At 36.3% G+C, this 27,971-nt stretch overlaps 1 protein-coding gene and 1 long non-coding RNA gene across 9 annotated transcripts in view; one reads left to right on the top strand and one right to left on the bottom strand.

The window, feature by feature from the left end:
- Window positions 1-905: 905 nt before the first annotated feature.
- On the top strand, window positions 906-26,959 carry lingo4b (leucine rich repeat and Ig domain containing 4b). Of its 4 annotated transcripts, none has more exons than XM_005158060.6 (3): window positions 906-1,337; window positions 20,449-20,559; window positions 22,780-26,959. In XM_005158060.6, exon 3 carries the CDS (start codon window positions 22,792-22,794, stop codon window positions 24,604-24,606), a length of 1,815 nt encoding a protein of 604 aa, XP_005158117.1. In that variant the 5' UTR covers window positions 906-1,337; window positions 20,449-20,559; window positions 22,780-22,791; the 3' UTR covers window positions 24,607-26,959. The 4 variants fall into 4 exon arrangements, with proteins under 4 accessions (XP_005158117.1, XP_068070078.1, XP_021322384.1 ...); XM_021466709.3 differs by lacking the exon at window positions 906-1,337 and adding an exon at window positions 16,079-16,282; XM_068213977.2 differs by lacking the exon at window positions 20,449-20,559 and having other exon boundaries at window positions 1,131-1,337.
- The window catches only part of LOC141378215 (uncharacterized), a 47,156-nt gene continuing 28,498 nt past the window's right edge, over window positions 9,314-27,971 (bottom strand). For 4 of the 5 annotated variants that reach the window (XR_012392159.1, XR_012392161.1, XR_012392160.1 and 1 more), the window contains 2 exons: window positions 20,237-20,359; window positions 15,534-17,867 (listed from right to left, as the gene is read on the bottom strand). This is a non-coding gene — a long non-coding RNA (uncharacterized lncRNA). Of the gene's footprint in view, window positions 10,223-15,533; window positions 17,868-20,236; window positions 20,360-27,971 lie in introns of those variants that run through there. The other variant, XR_012392162.1, reaches the window with a different exon arrangement.

Here is a 27,971-nt window from a genome sequence, read left to right as displayed (position 1 = left end):
AGGTCAGCACGGTGTCGCAGTGGGTAGCACGATAGCCTCAAAGCAAGAAAGTTCCTGGTTCGATCCTCGACTGGGTCAATCGGTGTTTCTGTGCGGAGTTTGCATGTTCTCCCCGTGATTGCGTTTGTTTTCTCTGGTTTCCTCCACAGTCCAAAGACATGCATTATGGGTAAATTGGGTAAGCTAAGTGTATGTGTGTGAATGAGTGTGTATGGATGTTTCCCAGTGATGGGTTGCATAAAAAAATTCTTTCCGCTGTGGGGACCCCAGATTAATAAAGGGACTAAGCTGAAAAGAAAATAAACAAATAATGTATATTATATTTACTATGTTAGGTTACTATATAATGTACTTTACTCCATTTATTAAACAAACCCACACAAATTAAGTTTAATTTGTAGCCTATTTCCATTTTATCAGTCAACTACATTGGTATAACACACACACACGCGCGGTTAACATTCAAATACTTCTAAAGCATTTATTAGACTAATCTTACCAGGATATATGAAGTAAATTCAATGGATATAGATTAAAATGAGGTATTGCATTTTAGTATTTGTATTCATTACAGTACCTGTGTGTTACAGAAGTCTTGTTTGTTTGTTTGTTTGTGTCAAAATCTGGGCCATTACCGTATAGCCTTAGATTTAACAAACTGGGCTCATTGAAATTTTGTAGACTGCTGTACTCTTTTCGACAAAAAACCTGTAGTTTACTACAAAAAGTCACATTTAGTTGATCTCTGTGTGTCTTTGTATCGCATAAATCGACTGAAGTAAACATGTGTCCTATGAGATGTTTTCCCAGCATCTACAAGCCACGAGTCTCTCTCGGCCAACCATCTGCTGTTTTACCTAAATCCGGAGATTTGGCCAAGCCGCGCAAATATCTGCTATTCTCTCAGAGTGCCCTCGCGAGGTGTTATCCTTCACCAGCCCTGCCGAACAGAGCAGTAAACACCGATCTGCTCTCCAGAAAGCACTGGGCTTCAGATATTCACTCGTACTGAAATGGTCAGGTGGGAGTTGGAAGTTGGAGGAGCGAGTGCAGAGAAGCGTCAGCGCGGAGAACAGCCAACCCAAATTAAGGCTACAATTATCCTGCAAGCCCCTGGAGAGATGTGTCGTAGACAGAACGAATTAATGAAGGAGCAAAGCGATTAAAAAACATTCGGGTCTTGTCTCTCAAGACGGGCTCATCGTCTTTCTGAGCACGAGGATGATGTTAGAGGACATTGTGCAGAAGTGAGAAACTGCGACTCGACATGGACAAGCGACTTGGAGAGCAATGATGATGATGAGATCGCTGCTGTCCAGATACTGTGAGGGAAGCCGGTGAGTTCCGCTTTTTCTTTTGTTCTGATAGTTTATGTAGGCTGTATATTTGAAAATAAAGTGTTTGCTGGGAGTTTTTCAAGGTGGTCAGACTTTATGCACGTCATAAAGTTGACCTTTAGCCTACATTATGTTACTATAAGATGAACATTTAATTTGGTTTGGTTTACAAAGCAGTTATTTTAGAAGGCACATATAAAGTTTTAATTGGTGAAGTTTTAAGTGTGGACCTTTATTTTCTGAAATAAAAACTGCTCTAAGGATTTGCTTCCAGCAATAAAACTGGAGCGGGAGATCATTGAGTTGACAGACAGACAGACCGATAGACAGACCGATAGACAGACCGATAGATAGATAGATAGATAGATAGATAGATAGATAGATAGATAGATAGATAGATAGATAGATAGATAGATAGACAGATAGATAGATAGATAGATAGATAGATAGATAGATAGATAGATAGATAGATAGATAGATAGATAGATAGATGGATAGACAGATAGACAGACAGACAGATAGATAGATAGATAGATAGATAGATAGATAGATGGATGGATAGACAGATAGACAGATAGATAGATAGATAGATAGATAGATAGATAGATAGATAGATAGATAGATAGAAAGAAAGAAAGAAAGATAGATTAAAGCCTTCATTACAGGGCCAGATCACTGTCTCATGAGGCACATGTCTTTGAAGCTCTTTGTTTTTGGAGGCAAATGTGCACCTAAAAATAGTGTGTTGTCCTAGTGGTGAATTTGCAGTATATGCAGTATGTGTGTTCCTGCCTCACAGTCTCTGGTCTCACAGTTGCTTGGGTTTAGAGGCCCCTGGCAGTCATGGCTGCCTTAATTAGCTCTAATCAATCTATGCAAGATCTGTCTAATGAGATTTCAAACAGTATCCCACACCGCCAGTGAAGAGCAGCGCCGCAAATTCCCTGTCGCGCCTGTGTGAGCCAGAGCTCAAGGAGCGCAAGCTTTGGGGCCCGTCCAGATGAGCACTTTAATCAGAAGGGTTGTAATGCACAGCAGGGCCTGATTTATCATCGGTTGATGAGTCGGAGCAGTAAAAGCACTTACTTGATCACTGGTTTGTTGTGCTTGGTCACTCGACATTCTCATCACACCCTCAGATGTATCGGCATGTGATTTGTGAGGGCTGCTGTTATGAGGTCATTTTGGAGCAGGGTTTAATATGACTGAACCGGTGCAGATGTCCTGTTTTGATCAGTTTTTGTCTTTTTAATAACACACAGCACTTATGTTTGGACTAAATGTGAGATTTGGGGCCCCGGGTCTGTCTCGCATCATCACATGAGCATCATCCTTGTTCTTTGTGTAATCCTGCTGCCCTAAAATGGACTGCTTAGTGCTTAGGCACTGAACTATCCAGGGCACCATATGACCCTGCTAATGGGTGTCCTGTATTACAGAGCACAGGCTGATGCAGAGGTCTAACTGGAGAAATTTCCCAATAGACCAGACCCATCTTTTAACTAAGCAACAACCCTGCTCATAAAAATAAAAATGATCCCTTTAAAGGAAACATTCACCCAAAAAGGAATATCTGCTGTTAGTTTGTTCATACTCATTAACATTAATTAAGTGTTGTTCTGTTGGCTTCATTGAACATGGACCTTCAGCTTGCACTGGGACAGTTTGCTGCCGAGTGTGACGCGGCTGTGATGAGAATCAGCAATTCCAAGTCTGAGGCCATGGTGCTCCACTGAAAAAAAGATGGTTTGCCATCTCCAGGTTGGAGGAAAGTCCTTACCCCAGGTGGAGGAGTTTAAGTATCTCGGTGCTTTGTTCACGAGTGAGGGAAGGATGGAACGTGAGATTGACAGGCGGATCGGTGCAGCGGCAGCAGTAATGAGGTCAATGTACCGGTCCGTTGTGGTAAAGATGTTTGAGCTGAAAGGCAAAGCTTTCGATTTACTGGTCAATCCACGTTTCTACTCTCAGCTATGAGCTTTGAATCATGACCAAAAGGACAAGATCTCGGATACAAGCGGCTGAAATTAGTTTCCTTCGCAGGGTGGCAGGGCACATTCTTATGCATAGGGTAATGAGCTCTGACACTCGGGAGGAGCTTGGAGTAGAGCCGCTGCTTCTCCACATCGAGAGAAGCCAGCTGAGGTGGTCTGTTACAGATGCCTCCTGGACGCTTACCTAGAGAGGCCTCAGGGAAGACCTAGGACACACTGGATGGACTATGTCTCTTGGCTGGCCTAGGAACGTCTTGGGATTCCCCCGGAGGAGCTGGAGGAAGTGTCTGGGGAGAGGGAAGTCTGGGGTTCTCTCCTAAGTCTTTTGTCCCCGCGACACGGCCCCAGAAAAGTGGCAGAAAATGAAGGAATTAATTAAGTTTTGTTTTTTTATTTCCTGAAACCATGGTCATTTGTGATTGATATAATGTAAGTCAATAGCTACCGACACTGAGAATAAAAAAATAAATAAAACTAGGGATGTCCCGATCAACTTTTTTTTTTCTTTATAATATATCCAGACCACAGATATACTCGCGCTTTCCACTTTAAGCTGCTTCCATGTTCTACTTTGCTAGCATTTAACCCATAAGAAACTCTGCAACAGTGATGTCATGCCCCACACGTTGCTGTTTCTGTGTGAAGTCAAGAAAGAGGTCTACCTCTCTGCCACTGCATAACTACAGATGTGTTAAAAAATTTATAAGAATAAATATAATATGCATATATATTCAAGTCCTAATCTGGAGGTAACGTCCGATTGCTAGTCTGAAACCACGTGACATCCCTAAAAAACAACAACAAAAAAAAATAAAAATAACTGGGATCTGTGGATCCAGGCAATAAGGCAATGGTCTCAAATTCCTAGAGGACAGCAGCTCTGCATAGTTCAGCTCCAACTCACACCTGCTTAATAGTCTTCAGTAGTCTTGAACACCTTGATTGGTTGGATCAGCTGTGTTGATTAGGGAGCAAAACTGTGCAGAGCTGCAGCCTTCCAGGAATTGAGTTTGAGACCTATGCTCAAGAGCAGGGGTCACCAGTCTCGTTCCTGGAGGTCCGGTTCCCTGCAGGGTTTAGCTCCAACTTGCCTCAACTCACCTGCCTGGGTGTTTCAAGTATACCTAGTAAGACCTTGATTAGCTTGTTCAGGTGTGTTTAATTAGGGTTGGAGTTAAAATCTGCAGGACACCGGACCTCCATGAACAAGTTTGGTGATTCCTTCTCTAGAGTGAGGTCTTCTGAAGCAAAACGATCAGTTTGGATCGTGAAAGTGAACATAATTTACAGCATTATTACCACAAATTCACAGTAATTTAAGGAAAAAATCCTGAGCAATGCAGTTAAATACAATTTTTCAAACGATAACAACAATTACAAATCGTGGTTATAAGGTTCTATCTGCGTTCTGAATGATTTTGAGATATTAAGCTTCAAAGTTTTTGCATTCTATGGCAAACAGTATCTGTGTAACATTTGTTTTTTTTTTTGTTTTTTTAATAAATGTATTAAAATGTTAATAACTTATTATAAAAACCTCCCATAATGTAAATAAGTTTTCATTGAATAAGAATATGTCAATAACTCAGATAGAACTTTATAATTCTAAGGTGACGAAATTACATTTACATTTCCAATCCTTCTACTTGCCACATACCTTGTTTTAACAGACATCTCAGATAACCAGAGGGTGAATAAATGACAGCAAATTTACATTTCTGGGTAAACTATCTCTTTAAGAGCTTGTTGTGTGACCATGGGAGGGAGGCAATCTGTCAGCACTGGGTTTCAGACTCAATTGATGGATTAAAATCTACGGACGTCTGATACAGTACATACACGGGCGAAGCAGATTCTGCACTTTTCACAGATGACAGATGAGTGTAAACCACGTCCATATGTGTGACCCCTCCACAATCACACTAAAAATCAATGGACTCTGGCTTGATTTATGCTCACCGCTTCAAGACACGTCGCATCGCTGAAATGAAATCTGAATCCGGCCCTTCGCAGACAAATGATCTCCTTCCTACCAGCTTGTTTATTGAATTGCCAATGCTTTTAGTGTTTCATTGGTTTATATTGTACAGTAGCATTGTTATTTAAACTTGCCTAAAATTAACAATGAGCTTGAGCACATGTGCAGTGACCCAGATACATTAATGCATTGAGTTTAGCCGGAGGTGACCTTACTTTTGTGTCCTTGAAAAGTTACTGACTTTAAAGTTAGTTTAAAGCGCTCATACGTGTGTTGCCTTCTAGCAGGCAGTAGGAATATGTTTGATGATCTCATGTTCATATTTTTTTCCCCTTTTGCAGCACGTTTGATTCTCTTTGTGGTACATAATGTACATGTACCGAGTGAAATGACCAGCGCAAAGCTGAATTATCATAATCTGTCCTTCAGACTGTTTTGATCTAAACTCTGCTTGACCTCTCTCAGCTGCTCCACATAATCATGAAAAACAACAACAAAAAGGCACATTCATATTTGTTTGTTAAAGAAAAACCACCCCAATAATATCCAGCTGCAGGCCCGCAGAACCACACATGCTTCAGGCACACACAATCCAGCACACACAACCTAGGCAAACCATATATGGTTACAACGGATGTTAATGTTATTAACGTATTCTCGGACATCAACATCGATATATTTTTATATATAGTTAATAAATATTGTATACAATTGTAACGACGGGGAGTGACACCAACAACAGAAGTTTGGATCCACGTGCAGGTTTATTAGAATTGTCAGGCAAGTAGTGGTCAATACCGGCAAACAGATGTATGAGGGCAATCCAGAGTCGAAGTCAAAACAACAGGCAGTTAGTCAGAGGCAGGCAGCAAACAGCATTAAATATATAAACAAGGCAAAGGATTAAAAACACGGCAAAGGCAGACAAAAGAAACGCGTTGTAATGTCACTGTGAAAGATAACAAGACTCTGCAATGTGAATGAGTGTGTGTGCTGCTTAAATACTGTGTGTAATCAGTCTTGAAGCAGGATCAGCTGTGGGAGTCTAATCAGTGGAGACTTGGAGCAGGTGTGTGTGTGTGTGGCATGACTGAATATGTAGTACATTTACTGGCAGATTTGTAGATATGAGTGAGTGTTTACCAGCGACATCTGGTGGTTTGTTCACTGGTGAACATGACAACAATAAACAATAGTGTATGCTATTTTACAATTATGGCGATCGTGATGGGCGAATGGGAAACGTTGTTTCCGATCGCCATTCAATATAATAGACTGAACAGTTTTCAATCAGCCTTCATAGATGATCAGTCACTATTTATCTGACAGACTCAATATAGCAGTTACTTGTTAGCTGCCTTGCTGAGCAATCTAAATTGGACAGGTTTAAAATATATAATTAATTTATAATGAAGGAAATTAAGTTAATATAGGCAATAATACATATTTTATGTAATACAAATATTTTTACATGTAATAAATGTATAACTCTATATTTTATTTTACTCAAGCGATTTAATAGTATTTATTTGCTTAGCTTTCCAATAACTTTTTTATTAATGATTTCCCACATTAAATACTATAGTAATTTATAGTAAGAAATATATATTGTTTTTAAACCATAAAATACTGGTAATTTTGTGATAATTATAGTTGCAAAAAATGTAGCAATACAAACAAATTAACTGTTAATAATTAAATAATATATAAAAAAAAAAAAATATATATATATATATATATATATATATATTACTAACAGTTGCTACAGTTTAGTTAAAGATAGTAGTTTATCATCAGATAATCAGTTAAGATCAGTTTATAACTATATTATATATTATTTAAATGATTAACTATAGTAATTTATACTATAGTAATTTATACTACTACCCCCTTGCGCTACGCCACTGTGTGTGCTAGATTGTGTGTGCCTGTAATGTGTGTGGTTCTTCTTTTCCATCTGGGCCATTCCTCAGCCTTTAGCGCTTTAATTAGAGTCTAAAACTTAATTCACAATGGTCTTAAAAATGTTTTTAAAAGTCTTAAATTTAACTCTGTGAAACCAGCAGAAACCATGATTAATAAGAAGATATTTTTTGCGTTATCAATGATAACAGATAAGTATCCAACCTTTATCTCACAAGGAAACATAACTATTTTACAAATTGCCAGATAAGTGGCTAATTCATATAAATGTGAGATGAATGATTTACACATGAAACGTATGAACACCCCCTCCCCCATTGTATTAAAATGCATGAATGAGATTTTACAAATTAAATAGAATTAGCCACTAAAGTTACGAATTGATGTGAGATTGTCCTGAACGTTTAAATGATTTAAAAGCATCTCAAAAATCTTAGATTTTTATCAGGACAAAAATATAGAAATTTTAGTTTAAACTATTATGAAATTGTTATTTCTTTTTTTAACCACTAAACTGATAAATAAATGTACTACAAGATCATGAAATAAGCATAAAACAATAATAAGAGAATAATTATCATTATATAATATATTCAAATCCAATATTATTTTGTATTTTAAATGCCACTGAAATAGGCATCACCATGTTATTCATTTATTTTTCTGTGGCTTAGTCCGTTATGGCCCATTTTCACTGACTGGTACAGTACGGTACAGGTCAGTACAGGCCAACTTCATCAGGTTTGCTTTTCCACTACCAAGGGTATACTTTTGGTGGCCGTGATGTACGATAGAAAGTTTCAGTCGATGTCATTCTTGCTCAAATAAATGTCTACAGTAAAGCTGTACAGGTCGTTCACATATCATGAGAAGCACTTCTCACAAAACAGATGCTTTATACACATAAATACTTGTATTTAAATGTTCATCACTAACTTTTCTGTGAACATAATTAATTCTGTGATTAATTAATTCTGTGACAGTGCAAAATGGCCTACTGTAACGTCTGCAATTATAAAAAAATAAATACATAAATGCAGCATATATGAACAACTACAGACCCTTACAGTCTCTGATATGCTACTGATGGCAGAAAAAATACATACAGTATACATTTAGTCCTTGTTTGGGTTCAAAAACAACACACAACATATAGCCCACAGTCAGTGCAAACCTCTCATCTGTGTCTGTATCTTCACCAGCACATGTAACCTCTGTTAGAGAGTAATTTTGTCATTCCGTGTCCAAGAGGCGCTGAAAGAACATGGCAGTTTGTTCGTGATTCAGGTTGCTCAAACAATTTGCTCCTATGTGTTGTTGGGCTTCTCCTTTGTTTGTTCGCACTTCACTCTCGCTAGGATCAGATGTCGAAGACACTTCAATAATCACACACACGTTATTATCATCAGCTCAAGAAGTTTGTTATATTAAAAATAGACTCGTTATATTAAATATCGTAGCTGCACCTTTTGGTACCCTTTCTCGTGTTTTGTTACCCTTCAAATGTGTGGCGAAAAAGTACGGTTCCATTCGGTACGCCTTTTGACAGTGGAAATGGCCATAAACGCCTACTGAACAGTACCGTACTGTACCACTCAGTGGAAAAGGGCCATTATTCATCAGGGGTTGCCACAGCGGAATGAAACGCCAACTATTCTGTCATAAGTTTTACGCAGCAGATGCCCTTCCAGCTGCAACCAAGTACCAGGAAACACCCATACACTCTCACATTCACACACACACTTTGGCCAATTTAGTTTGTCCAATTCACTTACACCGCATGTCTTTGGACTGTGGGGGAAACCAGAGCAAACACGCAAACGGGGAAAAACTTTACACCAGCAGGGGCTCCAACCAGCGACTTTCTTGCTGTGAGGCGACAGTGCTAACCACTGAGATTCCGTGCCACCCTCCAAATTATCATGTAAAAATGCATGTTGAGATAAGCCAAATTGGAATATATTATTAACATTTTACATTTACACATTATTAATAAATTGTTAATAATGTTAATAAATTATTAATATTTTAAGGGTGCTTCAGATGACAATCTAAATATACAAATAAGAGAACTTAGCATACACGTTTACAAAGCCATTATTAAAAATCACTAAATCACAGCCGATAACCATCATTTAATTACAAATGCGATCATTTTAGTTTCAAATTAATTCTGTTGACAGGGCATAATCATAATCTGATATGATTTTAATAAATATGCCTGCCAAACTAGTGCATTTTATATACACACAAAAATCATCAACCCACTTCCACAAAACACATATTGACTTGCATCCTGAATTATCCAAAGAGATTTACAATACCAACTCTGAATCCTCCCTGTCAGACTATCTTTCTCAAACACTCCTTTAGAGTAAATAACCCAAATCATTCACACTCTAACAGAGAACATAAAAGACTATAAACTCGTGTATTATATGCTACACATGCAAGCACAAAGCAAATGTTTTCCATCATAATGGCTTTCAGCAAAATCGGATTAGAGAATGATGAGCAGAAGCATGTTGTAAATTCACTGTGGACTTTAAAAAATAAACACTTTGAGGAAGCATCTGTGGTTTGTGCATCCAAGTGTGAAGCTCACCTTCTCATTTATATTTATTTTTCCGTTCCCCGGGCAAGGGAACAAATTCTCCACGTCCTGAAGATCTGTCATCGTATCCCATTGCTAAACAACACCTGTTTCAGAAAAGCTTTTAATACTTGCGTTCATCCGCATGACTGCATTCTGCGGCGGGGGTGGAGGGCCAGCAGCCATAAACAGCCTCTTTCTCACTTTGTTGCAATTGTTGCTGTGAAGAATGGATGTGAGGAATTATAATTGGAGAGTTGGAGACGGGTAGTTTTTCGCCCCGGCTGGGACCAGAATAGCACAGGCTCCATCGAGACAGGTGAACTACATTCCCTGGCTGCTCTCGGAGGTCTGAGGTCAGGCTAAATATGCAGGTCAGTGACCTCTGATGTTGTCACTGGAAAAAAGTTTTGATATTTTAGAAAGTGTTAGTGCGAGATAAACCAGCATAATGGAAAAACATTAAAATCACTTGTGAGTAGGGCTTGGTGAACAGAGGGGAAATAGAAAATAGTTTTTTTCAGTACATAACCATTCAAATGTTTTCATTCATTAATTTTCCTTCAGCTTAGTCTCTTTATTCATCAAGAGTCACCACAGAGGAATGAACTGCCAACTTATCCAGCACATGTTTTAAACAGCGGACGCCCATAACACCCAAATGCTCACACATTCATATACACACAGTTTATTGAATTTACCTATAGTGCATGTCTCTTTGGACTGAAACCCGAGCACCTGGAAGTAACCCACGCCAACACAGGGAGAACATGCAAACTCTACACAGAAATGCCAACTGACCCAGCAGAGGCTCGAACCAGTGACCTTCTTGCTGTGAGACACCAATGCTAACCACTGAGCCACCGTTAACTTAATCCATTACTAAAATATGATTCAATTAATGTTTCTTTAAATTAAAACCTTGCACAACTATTCATATAAATGGAAGTGCTGTTTCAAAAGAGCACCAATGTAAAATAAATTCACTTGTTGAACATCTCTTCAGAAACGATGCGTGAAAAATAAAGGCAAATACTTTATAAACTTATCATATATATGTATTAAAAACTCAAATTTGTCAAAGAGCGCATGAGTATGAAGTCATGTTCAGTCCATAAGCATTCATTCATTCATTTTACTTCAGCTCTAGTCCCTTATTTATCAGCGGAATGAACCACCTCCATAAGCATTTGATTATTTTATTAAAGAGATATAACAATTACAAAGTAAAGAAAGTTTACAGCATAAAACTGAAAAGGACCTTAAAATAAAAATAAATAAATAATAGTAGATAATAATAATAATTGTAATATTATTAATAAACTATTAATAATCATGTTTTTTTTATTATTTACCATCTTTTAATATTTTTTTTCAGAATTGGTTAAAGGTCTTTTAAGCTTTTACATTTAGTAATTTTTAACGACAGTGCTAACCACTGTGCCACCGTGTCACCCTCATGCAATAATATAAAATTGACATTTAATAATATCTTTATCTTTTAACCTTTAATAAATAATATAATCCTGCGACGTGACTATTGTGGATAAACACATTTCGAAATCGACGCTTACATTTTATATTGTTCAGCCCCAAACTACATTCATGCCTTCAATTCATTACATCATATCAGTTGACTTCATTGTTATGCTCATAAAAAACAAAACAATATGCTTGAAGGAAAAAACATTGTTTAGAAGAGGAAGACTATTAATGTGGATGCAGCTATAGCCTAATAAGAACCTGATCAGAAAGTTGCATATCCTGGCACTGGCACAGAATGTCAGTGGTGGGAGTGAATAATCAGCCCTCTCACCACACCACTTGATGAGTTAAATGAAGAGTACAAATTGCGAGTATGGGTAACCATACTTGGCCACATATCATGACTTTCACTTTAAAGCACTGCTAGTGCACATTTGTAAATACTTGACAACCAAAACAGCAAAGTTAGGGAACCTATGGCTCGCAAGTCACATGTGGCTCTTTGACTGAAAATATGTGGCTCTCCAGCTATCTCCCATTAGCAATATTTTACAGTTAAAAAAAAGTATAACTGTCACTAGAAACTTGTTTACAACTCCCTCTTTATTGTATTTTTTAACAGAAAATTGAATAAAAACTTAATAAAATAATGTTTCGACCAATGTACGTGTGGTGTGCTGTGGATAAAACTGAATCATGACAACAACAAAGGGCAAATGCGTGTACATGGTTCCCACAGAAATAAAAGTTGTTTGCCCTTTCTTTTCTCATAATAGTAAAACATAAATGTTGTTCTTTAAAACTAGCCAAAATTAATATAATAAAAAATATATATTCGGTAAAACTAGCCAAAATTATTGCTGCATACTTTATTTGGAATTATTTGTAACTAAGTAGTTTTTTGTAATACTAAAATGTTTATTTTAAATTATGATGCTTTTCAGAAAAAAATAAGAGTTTACTTACGAGAATTATAAATTAATTGAGCTTTCTTCATTTATGGACTTGTTCAAAATGTGATGCTTCATATTTGTTTATTTTTGAGTTGTGCATGAACATAAATATGTATTAGTAGTAACACATATTGGGGTTTATATTTACCCCAATGGGTCTTTAAAAAAAAGCATTTGCCAAACATTTCAGAAATGGCTCTTTGCTAAAAAAAAAAAAAAGGTTCCCGACACCTGCTTTACAGTGATATTGCCGCCTACTGCCCTGGCATGCATAAAACATTTTGGTCTTTCATAGATCTAAATGAACCATGATTGTTTTGACCAACATTGTAGGTCTGCGAAAAAGAAATTTTTAGAAAATGAGTACAGGTCACACTCTATTTTGATGGTCCGTTTGTTGAAATAAGTTACATTGCATTTACATGCCAACTAATTAGATTAGATTATAGGTAGACTGTTAGGGTTAGTGTATGTTGACATGTACTTCCAAAGTTTCTTATAGTCAGTTAAATGTCTGTTGAAAGATCATTATCAACAGATATTAAGCAGACAGTCTACTACTCAAATGGACCATCAAAATAAAGTGTTACCATAGTAAATTAAAGTAGTTTGTAGTAAAATTAATGTCTTGTAAGTGTATCCTTAAAATTCAAAGAAGTTCAAATTCAAAGTGTGTCTGCAAGACTTTTTTCGCCATTTCACTACCCATGTTATTTGATTTTAAAGCAAAAACACACAGCTTGCTTGTATTATAGACTATCATTCACAGTAACACAACACCGATGTGATACAAAGCACATTTTGTATAATTTCTGATATATTCTACAGTCCTTCGTAGAGCAGTTGTGTCTTTATGTGGTTAAATTATCATAATAATATCATTATAATTATTCAAACTATATTACTAATTAATAAACTAATTAATAACCTAGAAAAATCACCCACCCATGCTTATGGGCTAGACTGTGAATATCCTGTAATGCTGAAGATTATTAATATTGAAGATTTAAATATTAATTTCAAAGCGTCTCTCATCTATTTGCTGGGCACATCCATTCTGACCTTTTTCGCACAAGAATACACAGTTATAGCTCGATAACTGTTATATTCCATGTTGGCCGCCTGGAGCCAGTGAAGTGCAAATTGGAGTGAGTCTGCAGAGGCTTGAAGTGTTATGGTTTTCTAATGGAGTCAGTATAAGGTTTAGCCGGCCGGTTTTAGTATCTGGCAGTGGTCCATGTTATTTGCCGTAACCTAATGAAGCCTGTCTGACCCTGATGAGTTTTGATTGTTGACGTGAAAGTATGAAAGTCAGGGTTGATGTGAGAAAACAACACGTAATGTTTGCATGTGTGCGTGTGTGTGTGTGAGTGTTTAGCTTAGAGAGGACCGGCTAACTGCGATGACATTGCATCAGATCGACAAGGACACACTCAGTGTTTGGCAGAGCGTTGTTTGTTAGATAACAGCGTTTCCGATGCTGGTAGATGCTTCTGGTAGATGATTATGCAAAGTTTTACTATGAGGCAACATAATGTATGTGGCAGTTTTTAAATAATAATACATTTAAATTTTTGTTGTAATTAACTAATAAATGAAATGGATAACTGGAATAAATAACACCTTAATTGCCACATTACTGTATTTTATCTATTAACATGTAAGCATTATTTTTATAATGTAAGATATATGCGCAATATCACTTGAGTAGCAGTGCAATATGGCTGTATATCGTCACTGGTGGGAGGTGTGTGTTGTGTGACATTCTTGGTGTCCCACCAATAACAATATACAGCCATATAGCACCTCTACGAATGTGATATTGCGTTTATACAGTTGTTCAATGACGTAATCGCGTATATAAAAAAGAAATCAAACACGGAGAGTCTCAAAATCCTTTTGTATGGATTTACTACTATCTTCCCCCATCTATTCACATCTGCAGCTGACGTCAGAACAGCAGAAGCCGTTACTAATTTACTAGCGTCACTTTAGAGCAAGTGTTTGAATGATTCTCTAGCGTAATGTCTAAAGTGAAGACAAAACAGGTGATTTTGCTCACATTTTAAGATTATTAGGCTGAACGTCATGAAATGCCAAGAGTCTTGAAACGTTTCCTATTATTTCTCTGCTGCAATCGGGAGATCACAATAATTAACCCCAAAAAAGCTAAAGCAACACAAACACTACCAGATTACTGTTGTGTTTGCGATAAGGAAAAATGCTAAACACATGCAAGCATTTCTTCTTTCTTTCTGTTTACTGAACTAGTCTGCAGTAACAAAAACAGGAGACTCATTAGAAACAAACAGATGGCCAACCAAAAAGTAACACAGGGTTTTACAAAGAGTGGCCAACCCAAAATACATACATTCCTGATATATGAGTCCCATCTCACACTCAATACACTACAATTACTATGGTATAAATACAATACTGCAACATGCAAAAGAGCCAAATTTATAATGGTTTGATCAGCTGTAGTTAGAAACTACGCAGTTTTTCTCTTCTAAGGGCTTATTATGCGGTCTCTGTTGCCATCTTGTGGATAGACAACTTGTGGATTTGACAGGCTGATAGACACTCATAAATAAACTGCATAGTTGCGATCTAAACAACTGCATTCTCAACTAAAATAGTCTCAAAAGTACTTTATGTTGTCCAATATTAGCTGCAATATTTGTCCAACTGTAGAGTGTCTATTGATCTGCTCTCACTCTGTGTAATACAGAAGGGTGAGGAGGCTGTACAAGCGCTGTTATTACAGGAATATTGCACTGCTATCAGCCAATCAGATTCGAAAACCAGACAAAACTGTTGTATAAATAAATACATTTCATATACTAATTTAATCATAAAACAAAATTAATCATTATTTATTTATTATCTAGACAGTGTTAATAAAAAATATAAAAATATATTTTCAAAACTAATTAAACTGTATATTAAAATGAAAACAAATGTTTATGTTATAAAACAAATGCATTTTTTTCAATTTTCAATTGTAATATTACCAGATCTTAATAAATATACATCTATAATATATATAGTTAAAATATCATATATATTGTTTTAATAATAATATTAACAATATATTTTTTATTTTTAAGAAAATAAATAAAGAGATGAAAAAAATCATGTTGGGTTTGGGGTACAGATTTGTAAGATATAAAAGTTGGCGTGGTTAATAAAAATATATACAATATATATATATAAAATATATACAATATATAAAATTTTATAACATTTTTACCAAGAATAATAATAATAACAAAATATAAAAACATTTATTAAATGATATTTGATAAACATTATAAAAACTTTGCAGCAATAATGTCAACAGAAAATATATATTTAGAGAGAAACACATATTTGAAAATGCAAAAATTATATTTTTATAGAGAATGTGATAAAGAAAATGTAATATTTTAAATCTGGATGTTCAAAACAGCACCGCAATCATGACAACAAATCACTCAGACTACTTTTCCCTGCGTTTTATTAGCAGATGATCAAGATCTTAGCTGTCAGACAGTGTGAAATGTAATACAGAGCAGCAGCGAGACACAGAGCACGAGTTTGGTGTCCAGATCACGTCCACCTGCTGCTCTGTGTCTTTCTCAAGTCCACAGAGAGGGATTCACACCTTTAATTTGTGTAAACCTGGGCTCTCTGCTGTGTGGAAAACCAATACAGTGTCAAAACAGTCAAGCCGGGATTGACTCTCTCTCTTTCTCTCCCCCTCTCTCTCTGGATACAGCATTATGAGTCAGCTTATTTGGCCAGTATAAGGCCTTTGTGTGGAGACAGGGGACGACACTGGACACTGGAGGACTCAGGAAAACAAGTCAACCTGATTTTTAAGTGGCTTCAGCTGGAACTAGTTGAAAATAGCAGCTTTGTGTGTAAACAGAAGATGTGAGAAACTCAGACTCGTGTGAATAGTCTAAATTGAGTCAGCAAGCAGTGGGAGAGGTGTAATACACGACTGGATAATTGAGAACGTTTGTCACGACAAGGTAGGAGTTTGTAGTCGTTTCACTCCATTCATTAGTAAGCAAAGGACTCGTAGATGTATGTATTAACAAATACAGTGTAATGATATCATTTATTATATGATTTATAAGTCATACTTTGTACTTTTTAAACTTTTTTATCTGCTAACGTGATACTTATGAGGTGGATTTTCATGTTTTTACTGTTTCTATACATTCAAATGATACATTTTTGAGTCAATTTTACGTTTTCAATAAAGTAGTTTGACTAAAAATGTACACTTTTTGAAATTTATTTACATTCATGTTCTTGTCGGTGGCTTTTTTTTCAGTTGAACATAAAACTGTGTTGCTTTGTGATTCATAAATGCAAATTAAAGGCTGATGGCATTTTGAGAGTCACAATTTGTTTTGGGACTAGATAACATGAATACCCCTGGCTACTGATGATACATTGAGGTTTTATAAACCAAATAAATATAAAAAATGAACATTATGTACAACATTAATACCTTTAATCCACTGCCTTCGGGAAATGAACATGAGTGCATTCATGACAATCTGGAGCACTACACTGAAAAAAATAATGTCTGCAAAATTGCTACAAACTATTTTTATGTGTTGAATTTAAACAGACAAATTATATTTAGTAATGTTCAACTTAATTTGTTTTTTAAATTCAGTTTAAATAGATAGTTTACAACCACTTCACTTTTTAGTGAATCCAAGAAATCTTCTTTGAATAATTTTTCAGTGTACTTGACTTGTTTCTCTGGACTTAAACCTTATTAACATGTAGAGCAAAACATATTATTTGTTTACTCTTTAAAATACTGATGACATTATTTCAACATAACAAATTTATAATTTTTTTTTATTTAGAACTTTTTGTTTTTAATTAACAACAAAAAAATGCCATGTTTTTTAGACATTTACTTTCATTTTAGACAATTCATTATCAAAGTTTATTTTAACTCCAGAAGAGTTGAGTTTAGAACAATATTTAGTTGAATTATCCCGATTTTCGATCACAATTTACAACAAATGAAGACATTTTTATTCTGACCATTAGTTATTTTTTGAATAACTGCTATAAGCTTCAATGTTTTTATTTGAAATATGAAATATGGTTATCAAACCTTAAAAGAATAAAACTCATAGTAACTATTACTCAAACAAATGCCTAATAAATACAAAGAAAATGACAATTTTAAGTGGTCTTTTAGAATTTAATACTATACTACCTGACAAAAGTCTTGTCGTCGATTGTGTAAGAGCAACAAATAATAACTTGACTTCTAGTTGATCATTTGGAAAAGTGGTAGAAGGTAGATTTATTCCGATGAATCATCTGTTGAACTGTATCCCAATCGTCATAAATACTGCAGCAGACCTATTGGAGCCCACATGGACTCAAGATTCTCATTGAAATCAGTCAAAATTGGTGAAGGAAAAATCATGGTTTAGGGTTACATTCAGTATATGGGGGTGTGTGAGAGATCTGAGGTATCAAGACATTTGTGCTGCTTATTACATTTCAAACCACATGAGAGGGCAAATTCTTCATCAGGATAGCGCTCCTCATACTTCAGCCTCCACATCTGAGTTCCTAAAAGAAAAGAAGATCAAGGTGCTCCAGGATTGGCCAGCCCACTCATCAGATATAAACAATATTGAGAATGTCTGGGGTAAGATGAAGAAGCAGGCATTGATGATGAATCCAAAGAATCTTGATGAACTCTGGGAGTCCGGCAAGAACACTTTCTTTGCCATTCCAGATGACTTTATTAATAAGTTATTTGAGTCATTGCAGAGATGTATGGATGCAGTCCTCCAAGCTAATGGGAGTCATACACAATATTCATTCTTTTTTCACTGCACCATGACTTTATATTCTATATAATGTATATGTATAATGTATATGCACATTATTTATTTTAAGTAACCAGACTTTTGTCTAAGCAAAGTCAGATCTTGCTGTCCTAATTAAATAATTTAAAATGAAGGCATGATGATATTTTATTTTAGTAAAATAAGCATAAACTAGAGGCCTTTGCCTTTCATATAAGCCACTTCTGATACCAAATAAGTGAGTAAATTCCCAGAACATTTTCATTTTTAAGTTTATTTTTATTATTCTTCAACAATATGCTTTCTAACAGAATCACAAAGGCACTTTAGACTGATTTATTAATAGTTTGAGATTTCACAACATGCACTTTTAACTATACATCTTTTTTACTGTTTGCAAGTTTTATTTTATCCTATCCTTTACTGTTGTCTTTTTTGGCACCAGTGCTACTTTGTAATGTGGTGTTTAAAGCTCTCTTTTTCACTCCATTGAGCTGTAGTAAATTGTCACTATTGCGTTTTTTTAAGCGTGGAGTGCTGAGGCTGTTTATTTATAATAATGAATTGAAGTGAAACATCGTCATGATGCAGAATGTTTTCTCAATTACACCTACACCAGACTTTCCCTTTAGAGATGAGCAATAAATAAAGCCTGTGCGTGATAAAGATAAAATAATTGAAAAGTTGCTGTGCTGTAAATTGACTTTAGCAGATGCAGGAGACATTCAGCGTTCAGTGAACAAACAAATCCAACTATTTGTTTTAGACTAATATTTTTTAGACTAATATTTTTTAGACTAAAAAAATAAATACAGAAAATTATTAGATGATTCAGGTTCTCTATAAAATTGATTAGCATTATACAAAATATTTTTCCCATTCATAGATGCTGTTCATTCAATAAAATAGAATAGAATAGAAAATATTCATATTTTCACAGTGCAATTTAGGAAATATGTACATGATTTTTAACAGCTAAAATTAGAAAACATTGTTTGTTCACATGAGAACTGGTGACCTGAAATTTTGAGCACCTAAAAATGTAAACTTATGAAAACTTTAAGCTCTATTTTAATGATCTAGGCGCAAAGTCTAAAACGAATGGTGCAAAAGCATTAAGGGTGTGTCCGAATCCACTTGCTATTTTAAGGATGGAAAAATACGCTTAGCGCCGCTGCGCATGATCTAACAGGGTTGTGCTTATTTTAATGAGTTATGGGTGTGTTTTGTGAAACACATTGTGTTTTGTTGTGTAAAGCATACGCTGGATAAGTTGGCAGCTCAATCCGCTGTGGTGACCCCTGATGAATAAAGGGACTAGGTTGAAGGAAAATGAATGAATGAATTTTTGTTTTGCATAAAATGATCATTATAACTATAAAATAGTCCATGTTTTCACAGCCTAAATATTAAAAAGTAAATGTGAACACATTAAATATTTTTAGAACACTTTAAAGTCAAATCTGTAGTTTATACAATTGAAAAAGTTACTCAAAAACACATTTTAAAGGCCACCCTAGAGAAATCAGTCCTTAGTTTGATTTATTTGTTTCTTTATTGATTCATTTATTTATCATTTTTCTTACTACTCTTTCTGGATTCTCACATTTACTTGTTTAATTTATAAAAGCTCTGCGTAACAGAAACCTATAAGTAAACATGGAAATGAATGTAGTAAATATTTAAATAAAAAGACATAATTTTGACAGCTTTGTCATCTATGGGCTACCTATATTTGTTTCCATTTTTAGTATATGCATTTGTCACATTAAAGCACTCTTATTCTTATTTCAGTATTTGCATCTTCAAATAACGAATTGCTCTTGGTTTAGTATGCGTTTGTTGAACAGGTATACTATAAAGCAGTCTATTGTTCTTCTCTGTGTGAATCATTTGGCTCAGCTCTCTCCAATAAACTGAAGCAGAGTCAGCGTCTGTCCATTCCGGCTGGGTAATTTCTAATTTGTGTTTAGGCTTCTGCACCTGCACCCTGTGGCATGAGGTTAAGCTGGACTATAGTGAAAGTGTCCCGCACACCTGTCCTCTCACATCAAACCCTCTGGAGCCGAAATAGGGAAATAAGCGTGTTACTGCGCAGCTGTCGCATGTCTCATCACTGGTACTTACCTAATGAGTGCGCGTTGAGCACGTTTTGCAGTCTCATAACAGGTCTAGAACATTCCATCATTGTCCTTCATCAGAAATGGATGATGAACTGCTCCACAACTTCAGCCGTGTCTGGATCACAGTCTAACAGCAGAGGATTAAAGAGATTGTTATATCACTGTAACACTGTCTGAATCACCTTTTTCTGTTTCTTCTTTTCTCTCTGGCTCTAGGATTTTCAACATGTGATGTTTAAATGCATTTCCAACAAACACTGAGCCCATCATAGAGACCCACCTGAACAAAAATCTGGTTATGAGAACTGGCACAACAGAAGTCCCTTGGTGAGCATAACTGAACAGATGACATGTAATAGTACAATATTAATCTTATAAAAGGGTGGCCTTTCTGTGGCTCAGTGGTTAGCACTGTCACCTCACAGCAAGAAGGTCACTGGTTCGAGTCCCGGCTGGACCAGTTGGCCTTTCTATGTGGAGTTTGCATGTTCTCCCCATGTTCGCTTGGGTTTCCTCCAGGTGTTCCGATTTCCCCCACAGTCCAAAGACATGCACTACAGGTGAATTGAATTAACTTAGTTGTCTGTAGTGTATGTGAGTATAAATAAATGTGTTTGGGTGTTTCCCAGTATAGGTTGCAGCTGGAATCATAAAATGCATCTGCTGCATAAAGCATATGCTGGAATAGTTGGTGGTTCATTCTGCTGTGTCGACCCATGATAATCAGGGACTGAGCCTAGGGAAAATAAATGAATAAACAGTGTTATGAGAACAGAAACAAGTCATTTGTCTTCAGATTTCTTGTACTGTAGATACTTAAATGTATTTCTAGTGCTGTTGAATTGACTGATTGATAACAATTGGGACCACTTCAAAGTTATTATTGATTCTGTAGATTTGCCTTTATTAGATGTATATTTGTTTTTTGGGTAAAATGATTAATTGTGTTTTATTTTAGAAACTATTGATAATCTGCTTGTTATTTCAAATAAAAATATTATCATTTAGAGCATTTGTTTGCATTAAAGTAGCAAATGTCAATATAAAATATTCCATGTTTTCAGACCTTAAAAGTTGAAAAAAAAGTGGACACGCAAAATTTGTAGAAAACTTTGAAGACAAGTTATTTTTAGTCTTAAAAAGAAAAGAAAACTGAAAATTTATTCAAAAACTCCTTTTAAAGGGCAAAACTAGAGAAAAGACCAATAAAATAACTAATTTCCTGATTTTTCTAGACTTATTTGGTTTAGTCAGTTACAGAACACAATATATTTCTTAGTACAGATTAAGTCATTAATTAAAAATACATTGTAAATGCATCTCAAAGAGTGTGGAGGATCACGTGCTTATGATCAACACGGCTGGAAACTCATTAGCTCTGTAATCTGCTCTGTTAGATGATTACGGAAGCATTATAAATAACCAAAGTTTTTCACTCCAGTTATCTTTTCCCCTCTTCCTCCTCTACTTCCCACCTTTTTTTCCGATCGGGCGACACTGCGGCCCAGTGGCTAGCACTGTTTTGCACCAGTTGGCGCTTTTGGGCGTAGTTTCTATGTTCTCCTGTGTTTGCTTGGGTTTCCTCCTGGTTCCCCAGTTTCCTCTCACCGTCTAAAAACATACATTATAGCCAATCGACTAAACCAAATTATCACCCAAGACAACCTTAGATTAAAATGCTCACACGGCGACAAGCAAGGGAGTTCTCGAGACCTACCTGAGCTCGAACTCCCCTCTAACGGGTGGGAGCCCCAGGCTCAAGGATATTACGAGGTCAGGGCTATCTCCCGGGACAGCGTGCCAATTACGCTCTATTGATTTTAAGCTAAGTGTGAACTCTTAAAATACAATATACAATGTAAGGATACATATTCCAATGATAAAAATGCTTTAAATTTCAGAAATAAAATAAATGAGTATTTTTAGGAAAATTGGGAAGGGATGTCTTTACCTGACTTCAAAATCAAGACAAAAATGTAATTCCTAATCCAATATTCTTGAAATGTAAAACACAAGCACTTTAAAATAATTTAATTTAATTTAATTCTCAGAAAGAAATATTTTGACAAAACTGCCTTGCTACATATGGTTAAGATACTTATTTTTTTAATTATGAAGTATATATTTTAAAACATAATTAAGGAGCTCCCTGCCTTCATGTGGGTTTCCTCCGGGTGCTCTGGTTTCCCCCACAGTCCAAAGACATGCGGTACAGGTGAATTGGGTAGGCTAAATTGTCCGTAGTGTATAAGTGAGTGTGTGAATGTGTGTGGGGATTTTTCCCAGAAATGGGTTGCGGCTGGAAGGGCATCCGCTGTGTAAAAACTTGCTGGATAAGTTGGCGGTTCATTCTGCTGTGGCGACCCCGGATTAATAAAGGGACTAAGCCGACAAGAAAATGACTGAATGAATGAATAATTAAGGAGTAAGGAGTAAACATAACAGGAGACGTGAAATTCATTTGAAAGAATCTGAATGATTAGAGTAACAACCTATCTACAGTGTTCCTTTCCTAAACTGTGTTTCTTGCATATGTTTATCTCATAGGAAGGAGGTAAGATGTTCCTGGATTTGTGTGGTCAGCGGGGCGCATGGACCGTCCTGCTGCTGTGGTGCCTGAACTTGTCAGCTGCAGACCTCCCCTGCCCTCAGAGGTGCAGCTGCTCCCGAGACCCTCTGGAGGTCAACTGCTCTTCGAGACACCTGACTGCTGTGCCTGAGGGTTTACCCACCAATGCCAAACGCTTGGATCTTTCAGGAAACCAGCTGAAAACGCTGGCTAGGCGTCAGTTCTCCAGCCTGTCAAAGCTGGAGGACCTGGACTTGAGTGAGAACATAATCTCCATGATTGAGGTGGAAACATTTCAGGGTCTGAAGAACCTGCGATACTTGAGGATTAAGAACAACCGTCTCAAGATCCTGCCAGTCGGGGTTTTCTCCGGCCTCTCCAACCTTCGACGTCTGGATATCAGTGAGAATGAGATCCTGGTTTTCCTGGATTACACATTCAGGGATATGATTAACTTGCAGCAGCTGGACGCAGGGGAAAATGACCTGGTGTTTATCTCGCAGCGTGCGTTTGTTGGGCTTCAGGCACTGAAGGAGCTGAACGTGGACCGCAGCAATCTGACCTCCATCCCAACCGAAGCTCTGTCGCAACTTCAGAGCTTGACTAAGCTGCGTCTGCGCAAGCTCACTATTAGCGTGCTGCCCAACAATGCCTTTCGCCGACTGCACCAGCTGCGTACTTTGCAGATCCTCCACTGGAGTTCTCTCGAGATGCTGAACAGCAACAGCTTGGTCGGCCTGAACCTGACCACTTTAGTTTTAACCAACTGCAATCTTAGTGCCATACCTTACTCTCCCCTGCGCCATCTTGCCTACCTGCAGTACCTTGATCTATCCTACAACCCCATCACCTCCATACAGGGCAACCTTTTGGGGGATCTTCTGAGACTCCAAGAGTTGCACCTGGTGGGTGGAAACCTGCTACGGATAGAGCCAGGTGCCTTTAGGGGTCTGTCCCGCTTTCGCTTACTCAATGTGTCCTCAAATCGTCTGTCCACACTGGAAGAAAGCGCCTTTCACTCTGTGGGGAACCTGCAGACACTGCGGCTGGACAGAAACCCGTTGGCTTGTGACTGTAGGCTACTCTGGGTGATGCGACGGCGTCGGCGGCTGGATTTTGATGGCCGGCAACCCACTTGTTCACCCCTGAATCATCAGAGGAAGGCATTTCGGGACTTCTCAGAGGCAGAGCTTCCGGTTGTTTTTACGTGCAGACAGGCGCAGATCCTGAACCGACAGCTGCAGGATATAAGCGTGATTGAGGGAATGAGAGTACATTTTGACTGCAAAGCAGATGGCTATCCATCACCGTCTATAACCTGGCTGTCAGCCCAACAGTCTGCACTTAGCTCTGCCGGGAGAGTACGAGTGCTTACTAATGGGAGTTTACAGATCAGTTATGCGCAAGTACAAGACAGTGGAACATATTTATGTAGCGCAGCTAATGCTGCAGGTAATGACAGCATCTCTGTGAGTCTGCATGTGGAGGGGCTTCCACAAAACCGCACAGTGTCATATTTCTCAGACGAGGGATGGATAGAAACTTCAGCACCTCCATCTACCAACTCCTCAGCTCGGGTGTCAAGTCCTTACCCGTTTGATGCTAAAACCCTCATCATTGCTACCACCATGGGATTTCTGTCTTTTCTCAGCTCTGTTGCAATCTGTTTTGTGTTTATGTTCTTCTGGAGTCAGAGCAAAGGTCAGATAAAACACACTGCCACAATAGACTTTGTGCCACGATCATCTATGGGTGGAGGTGGAGATGGTGGAGACACCGGAAGATTCACAATGAAGCTTATTTGAGCTGGAATGGAGAATCCATGGTTTTTCTTACACATAGTTGAGCCTTTAAAACGGTTGTACACTCTTAAAGTTTTTTTTTACAGTGATGCCATAGAAGAATCATTTAGGGTTCCATAAAGGACTTTCAGTGAATTGTTCTTCACACAAAGAACAAAATGTTCTTTTAAGAACTATGTAATAATATAAAGCACTGTTTTTTGTAACTGAAAAGAATATTTTGAGGAATGGAAAGGTTTTATGGATGTCAATGCCGAAAAAGAACCTTTATTTTTGAAGGTTTACTGTAACTCTCAAAGTGCAGAAGAAACTTATCCATCACTCATTATTAATAGTTAAAAACTATGATTTCTTAGTGATGCTATTGTAGAACTATTTTTGTTCCCCAAATAACCTATCAGTGTATGGTTCTTAAAAGAACTCATTTTTAAATGTAGAATCTAAAATGAATCTTATGGAATGAAATGATTCCTTCAATTTGAAAGGTTCTTCATGGAACCATTGATGCCAATAAAAAACTTTTTTTTTTTGATGTTGCTGCTTGTCAACACAGCAAGGTACAAAGCCTTATAACATTTTATTTGCAAGCCAGAATGGCATTTTTGTAAATAAGTATAGTATGTTATCTTTATAATTCTCTCATTTAGATTTTTTAAGCCTGAATAATATTAATGTAAATATACATTGTAAGTTTACTTTATCACAATAAAAAATGCTATTTTAGTGAAGAAATTAGGTTGGCACTATTATATAAATTTAAAGTTAAGTAGATGATGCTATCAATTAAGTCTGAAGATAAACAAAAAGCAAATACTCCTAATATCCAAAGGTAATATTTTATATTTATAAAAAATATGAATGATGTAAGTTATATCTAATATTTAATTTTTAAGGGATAGTTCGCTCAAAATTTGCTAGGAATTTACTGATGTACAGTTGAAGTCAGAATTATTAAACCCCTTGAATTATTAGCCCCACTGTTTAATTTTTTTCCCAATTTTTGTTTAACAGAGAAGATTTTTTTCAACACATTTCTAAACATAGTTTTAATATCTCATCTCTGATAACTGATTTATTTTATCTTTGCCATGATGACAGTAAATAACATTTGACTAGATATTTTTCAAGACACTTCTATACAGCCACTTATATACAAAGTGACATTTAAAGGTTTAACTAGGTTAATTAGGGTAACTAGGCAGGTTAGGGTAATTAGGCAAGTTATTGTATATTGATGGTTTGTTTTGTAGACTATCAAAAAAATGTAGCTTAAAGGGGCTACTAATTTTGAGCTTAAAATGTTTTTTAAAAATAAAAAAAATTGCTTTTCTTCTAGCCAAAGTAAAACAAAAAAAAAAAACTGAAGACAATATTATCAGACATACTGTGACAATTTCCTTGCTCTGAAAAGAAAAAAATTCAAAGGGGGGCTAATAATTCTTGTTTTAACTGTAGATGGCTGCTTTTTCATTATTTAGTAAATTATAGAAGATTTTTCACTGAATCTGTTTTGCTTTGTGATACATAAGCTGCAAGACGATGGCTACTGACACTTTAAGAGTCTATAAAAACATATGCAGACATTAACCAAGGCAATTTGTACAAGAAACAATCTATACAACATTATTACCTTTTAATACACTATTTTAATAATACTGTATTCCAGTTTTAAATATTGAAATAACTGTTAGATATCATTGTCATGTGCCCTTGATTTGAAATGTCATTGCTTGATTTTTTAGGCTCAGCTATTAGTGTAATGAATGAAATCTCTTCCTTTTGTAAGAGATCTGGCACAGTTAGCCTTTTTCGAGATATTCATTTCACTGCCAAATTAAACCAGAGCAGGTCATGCGGTTAAGCATATGACAACGCAGTTTTAGATATTTTAACTTTGCTGTACACGTGTATAAATCTATATGTTGCTATATACTGTAAAACTTAACTGCCTATAAATATGTATTGTAGTTTGTATAGCAATAATAACCAGAATTAAAACAAGCATTTGAAAAGCTTTTAAATGTATCAATATTGAAAACTGAATTATATATTGTGTGTGATACTGTACATTACATTACAGCAGATCTTATCGGCTGCAGATTACAAACAATTTATTTTATGACTCTTTGTTCTGTCTTTGTTTTTTATTAACAAAACCCGAGTGATGATTTGCCATGCCTCTGACTTTTAAAGCTCTTAAGGCTATGCACAAATCACATTGATATTTATGTTTTGCAATTTATAACATGTATAAATTCATGTAAGTTACATTTCCTAATGTTTGCTAATGCATTTGTAAGTTACAACATTTTGCATCGGATTATTAAAGACTATGCAAGTCTGTCTGTTCACAAAACGGTCTCGTCTCACTCTCTTTACTCCATACGTGTTCCATTTTAAACCCTATTAAAAATTCAAGTTCATTTCTAAGTAAAATTAATGTCTGACTCCTGAAAGTCTGAACAATCTGCGGGTTTCATTAATACACCTGACAGCTGTAATTTTAAAGGACGTTGTGATCACACTTCGGTGTATAAAATAGCCCAGATGTAAGCTCCATCTGTTTCATCGAGCCAGCACCTCTAACCTTGAGTGTTTGCAGTTTTTCTTTAGTTCATCTGATTGTGCAGAATAAATGACATGAGACTCAATGGTGGTGTCAAGAGAGAAGAGTCGGCATATTTATCCACATCAGTCAATGTCTTGTTTGTTAAACGGTGAAATAATTTGCTCCTGCTGCCTCTCATCTGATTAACCCTGATTTATGTATGATTATACAGAATTGATGCTGTTGATTCAGTCTTATAACAAAGTGAAATTGATCCGTGCGAGGTATTGTTCTATTACGCTGATGACGGATTATTGTCTGGTTGGGATGGGGGACTTTTAAAGCTTTATCTGAATTCTGTAGAGAGAGAGAAACACAGAGAGAGAATGTGTTGCCCAGAATAACCTAGAAAAAGATGATGATCACGTGTATGACCAGTGGTTTAAACCCTTTAGGATTACCTCTGGATTTCTCAATCTGTTACAGTATATAGGTCTGTCTGGCTACAGGCTGCTTTTTATTTTACTGAATGTGTTACAATTAAACTACAATTCAAGCACATGTTCAGTCAGTCAATATATGTATATATAATAGGTTTAAAACAATAAGATCAATCACTGATATATAATCGATTAATCACATTTTTTTTTGTAATTGACAGTAATTAATCGTACTTACTATTATAACTTATAATGAAAATGACAAATGACAGGGTGACACGCTGGCTCAGTGGTTAGCACTGTCATCTCATAGCAGGAAGGTCACTGGTTTAAATCCAGGCTGGGTCAGTTGGCATTTCTGTGTGGAGTTTGCATGTTCT

This window comes from Danio rerio, chromosome 16 (genome assembly GCF_049306965.1).
Source record: "Danio rerio strain Tuebingen ecotype United States chromosome 16, GRCz12tu, whole genome shotgun sequence".
Classification (NCBI taxonomy): domain Eukaryota; kingdom Metazoa; phylum Chordata; class Actinopteri; order Cypriniformes; family Danionidae; genus Danio; species Danio rerio.
This window is presented reverse-complemented; position numbering and strand designations above follow the sequence as displayed.